Raw genomic sequence first — 4,222 nt, forward strand, 5'->3', positions numbered from 1 at the left:
ATTTAATTAATTTATTGATGGAACAACCGGGCTGGCTATAAATATGCAGTTCAGTCCGACCAGGCACACTAAAGCTCAAGGTCGAGAGTTCAAACAGAAACAGCTAGCCATAGATCGAATTAAACACGCACATAGTTCCATATGATAGTGTGAATTCTTTCACTGTACTACTCCCTCCTTCCCTGTTTATAAGGCATACACGTATATCAAGATTCAAACCTTGTCATCTTTGACCAATAACTTGACTATTAAATTTTTATTTTTATAATGCAAATTTCATATGATTGGATTCATAATCAAATATATTTTACAATGATTATAAGTTTATAATCAAAAGTGATATAATATATGATAAATAAATGGTCAAAGTGTTGTTTAGAAGACCGTGTCATGTTCCACCATGCCTTATAAACGGGGAAGGAGGGAGTAGTATGGATGACCGCGCGACACGCGCGTGCTATAGCTTAATTATGATAATATAATAACTAAATTTAACTTACAAAATAAAATAGTGATAACTGCCTATACAAATATTTCACTGGTATTTTGCAATATCACCAACAAATTGCCAAGACTCGAAAAATAAATGAATAGCTCTTATGAACATATGCGTAGCACTATGGCAGAGAGCAACAAACCCTCACTCACTCCTTTCTCCCGGTGCCTTCCATCCCTGAATCCCTGAGTAGACTCTCCATTTCCATATCAGCACATGACAGAGGTATGTTTTTAAAGTCCAATTATTTAAAAGTGATTAGATTACATCAAACTACTATTTGTGTCCTTTCAAAAGGATTGTTACAACGCAGTCAACTATCATAAAAAAATCAGACGTTGGTGTTCCATTGCTCAAAATCTCATTGTCCCATGACGTCATTTTCTGTATTTGTTTGGTTCAGCAAGGATGTCACACCTACAATAAAGACATTTGAGTCAGCGGCTTCTTAACCTGACATATTTGCAAGTTTATTGGAAGGACAAGGTACCTGGTGGTTTGATACTATTGTTAGTAACTACACTCTCGGCATTTTTTTTAATGGCAGGCTTTCCTCCTCTTACTATTAAGCTCTGTTTTTTTTTTCTGCAAGCAAGCTTGCATATATATACACAGTGGTAACACCTATAACATGAGGAATGCACATCTACAATGTTAAAAAAGAACTTCAGAGTGTTGGTGAAAACAATAACTTCAACTGAGCCATCTCTTCTAACTCTTTGAAAAATTATGAGTATACTTCATATAGACAGTACACACTCGCAATGGGTGAGAAGCCATGAAACACTTTTAAAGAAATGCATTCATTTTCATTAAAAAATAAATATGTTGAACATTAACCTCTCATCCGCATAAAATTGAGTTTGAAGTCAGTCAACAGATACCCAAATTGACTAATCAAAAGCATAATAACAACATGACACAGTTATTGGGGTGTTAAGATTTATGCTTGGACAATGCTAGTAAGATGAAATGGTTCGACAGCCGCCTTCCAGCGTAGCTTCCTTTTCTTTTATGTATTCCAGCTCAACACTCATAGGGTAGTTTCAAGACTTAACCAAAATAATCAGAGAGAGAGACGTTGGAAGAGCTCGATCAGGTCGTAGAACTGGCCATAGACGGCCATTGCTTAGGGGAGCAAATCGGCCTGCCATCGTCGAGTCCTCCGCGCCGCCGACCTCTGCCTCTGCTCGTGCTAATTCCGGTGACTGCGCCGCTCGAGTCCTCCGCGCCGTCTGAGTCCAACTGATTAGCATTTTTATGTACTTATGGATGCATATCAATGCAAGATCATCAAAAGGACACTGTAACATTTCTCAATGCCGTGAGCTGATCCCATCATCAAAATGACAGCTCCATTTGTACAAAAGCAAACATCAATGTTATCACATCATTGACCACGAACTACATTTAAACATTCATCAAATGCTCCTGGATATAGTTCAGTTACCGTTGCAAGTGAGCTTCTTCATATTTGCAAGTGAGCTTCTGAATATATAGTTTAGTTACCGTTGCAAGTGACCTTCTTTATCTGCATCGCAGCGGTAGCTCTCCCTAGGGTCCCCTTTGAAGCGTCCAGCATTCCAGCTAAACTCAAACAGGTCCACATGAATTCGAACTGAAACAACAAGCAGCATGAATTCCAAAACTGGGTAGACCCAAAATTGTCTGAACAATAACCAAAATTCATACTGAATGAATCAGACAACTTAAGATTTTTGGGGGAAATTAACAAACATAATGTGAATTTATTACTTCCAAATTTGATAAAATACTCGACTATGAGCATATGACTATTCAGCTTTGTACTATGAGCACATGAACAAATTGAATCTCCCAGCCTAGGCATGCATTCTTTCAGAGCCACCACCTGCATACATATCAATTTGACTCTTTCACTCATAGAAATTCAGTAGAGTATAAAACAAGATATATAACCAGTAGCAAAATACTCCATTATGCAAAAATCAAAGAACTTGAGATGTCCATTTAGATTGCTGGCAGAATAATTTAGCTAGTAGCCAAATACAACTTGAGATCTACCACGAACAATAATTTAGCTGGTAGAAAGACACCTTAATCAAAATAAGCAAGCAGGGCAACATTCAGTTTGTCACAGCAGATCATGGATAATCAGATTTGCTCACTGACCCATCAGTAAAAAGAAAAGCTTTAGAAAGTTGATAAAAACTGTCAATCACTTAGGCAGAAGATATGCTATCCTTTAATGCAGACAGTGATAAAACTGATAATTACTCACGTAGAAGTAAGGTATAGTGTGGAGGACCATGGGATTCGATTGTGGCATGACAAATTGGATTGGATTGGAGAAGCTTGCAAAATCAAATCTATCTAACTTACCTGAGAGGCTGTCTATGGGTGTCAGCTCCGGCCTATCTGCAGCCTCGGCAAGGACAGAGATCCTCATCCACAGTATAGAGCTGAACAGGATGCAATGCGATACCACAAGATTAAAATGATGAAGTCGAAGCCGCTCAAGATCACCCAGAAATCCACCTTCCCACGAAATGCAGAGAAGCCGCCATCGCCCCGACGGCGCCTACGGGCTGAAGATCAAGACATCGGCTTCGACGGGATGACGGTGTGGCAGCATCTCCGCGCGATGGAATGGTGGCCGCCACGCACCTGCAGGGAAGAGGGCGGCGAGGCCTAGGGATGCGTGGCGGAGGTGCGGGAGGGGGTCGTGGTCGCGCCCGTGGAAGCCGTCGTGCCCGCCCTCGCCGTCTCCAAGGCCTCCGCCGTGGGCGGCGTTCTGCTGCCCCCTTCATTATCACGGCGCCGGGGCGGAGCGGCCGTGCGTTTGGGGTCGAGGGCCCCGAGCCGGCGCCCCAAGGGCCGCGAGTTGGGGCAGAGGGCGGCGGGGTGGTCGGAGCGGAAGGGCGTTGCGTGGAGCCGCGGGATGGTGGGCAACGGGGCGGAGGCGGAAAAGGTGAGCGGATCGGGCGGATCCACCTTCCCTCGCGCAGCATCCTCGCCGTCCCTCGCGCCGCGACCCCCCGGCCCCTCGCGCCGTGACCCCCCGGCCCTCGCGCCGCTTCTTCCTGCGCGGCATGCCGCCGCCCTGTGCTCCGCTTGTCCTGCGTCGGAGGCCGAGGTTCACCTCCCCACTCCGGTGATGGCGCAAAGCCACCTCCGTGCCCGCGTCCGCCTCCTGCCTCCCCTGTACCAGGAGCTCCCACGGGGAGACCGTGGCGAAGCCTACACCGGACGGCTGAGGTACGGGCGCTAGCGGAAGGAAAGCTCCGGGCGACGCGGGTGTGTATCGAGAGAGGTAGTCGTGGTGAAGCGTGCAGAGTGCGGCCAACACTGCTAGAAATATACTCATTAATACAGGGCTAATGGCAAAGTTAGTACCGGTTCCGCCTGGTCGGTAGGGCTGTTTGTACCGGTCGTCATTTAAAAAAATGAAAAAATATTACGAACCTCCCGAAGACATGTGCGCATTTATAAGATATTGTAATATCTCTGGTTATGGCTCGCGTGGCGTGTATTTGATACACGAATCGTGGACTCGTGCTTTGACCTTCTATATATGGCCTCTTTGTTTGAATTAGGATGTACAACTCTTTATTTGAATTATGTCGCTACTCCCTCCATATAGAAAATAGATGACGTTTAGAACAAGATTTGAGTCAAACATTGGGAATATAAATCATGAATAACTTTTAAGTTATTGAGTTTGAAAAAGTGAAAATTATATGAATA

At 44.4% G+C, this 4,222-nt stretch overlaps 1 protein-coding gene across 5 annotated transcripts; it reads right to left on the minus strand.

Moving 5' to 3' along the window:
* Positions 1–583: 583 nt before the first annotated feature.
* On the minus strand, positions 584–3,797 carry LOC120699710 (formin-like protein 5). Of its 5 annotated transcripts, none has more exons than XM_039983754.1 (4): positions 3,143–3,797; positions 2,858–2,937; positions 2,006–2,114; positions 584–913 (listed from the first exon to the last, which is right to left on the minus strand). In XM_039983754.1, exons 1-4 carry the CDS (start codon positions 3,484–3,486, stop codon positions 874–876), a joined length of 573 nt encoding a protein of 190 aa, XP_039839688.1. In that variant the 5' UTR covers positions 3,487–3,797; the 3' UTR covers positions 584–873. The 5 variants fall into 5 exon arrangements, 2 of the variants coding, with proteins under 2 accessions (XP_039839688.1, XP_039839687.1); XM_039983753.1 differs by having other exon boundaries at positions 3,014–3,788; XR_005685556.1 differs by having other exon boundaries at positions 2,006–2,366; positions 2,858–3,781.
* Between the last annotated feature and the right edge of the window lie 425 nt (positions 3,798–4,222).

The sequence above is a fragment of the Panicum virgatum genome, chromosome 3K (genome assembly GCF_016808335.1).
Source record: "Panicum virgatum strain AP13 chromosome 3K, P.virgatum_v5, whole genome shotgun sequence".
In the NCBI taxonomy this organism is placed as follows: domain Eukaryota; kingdom Viridiplantae; phylum Streptophyta; class Magnoliopsida; order Poales; family Poaceae; genus Panicum; species Panicum virgatum.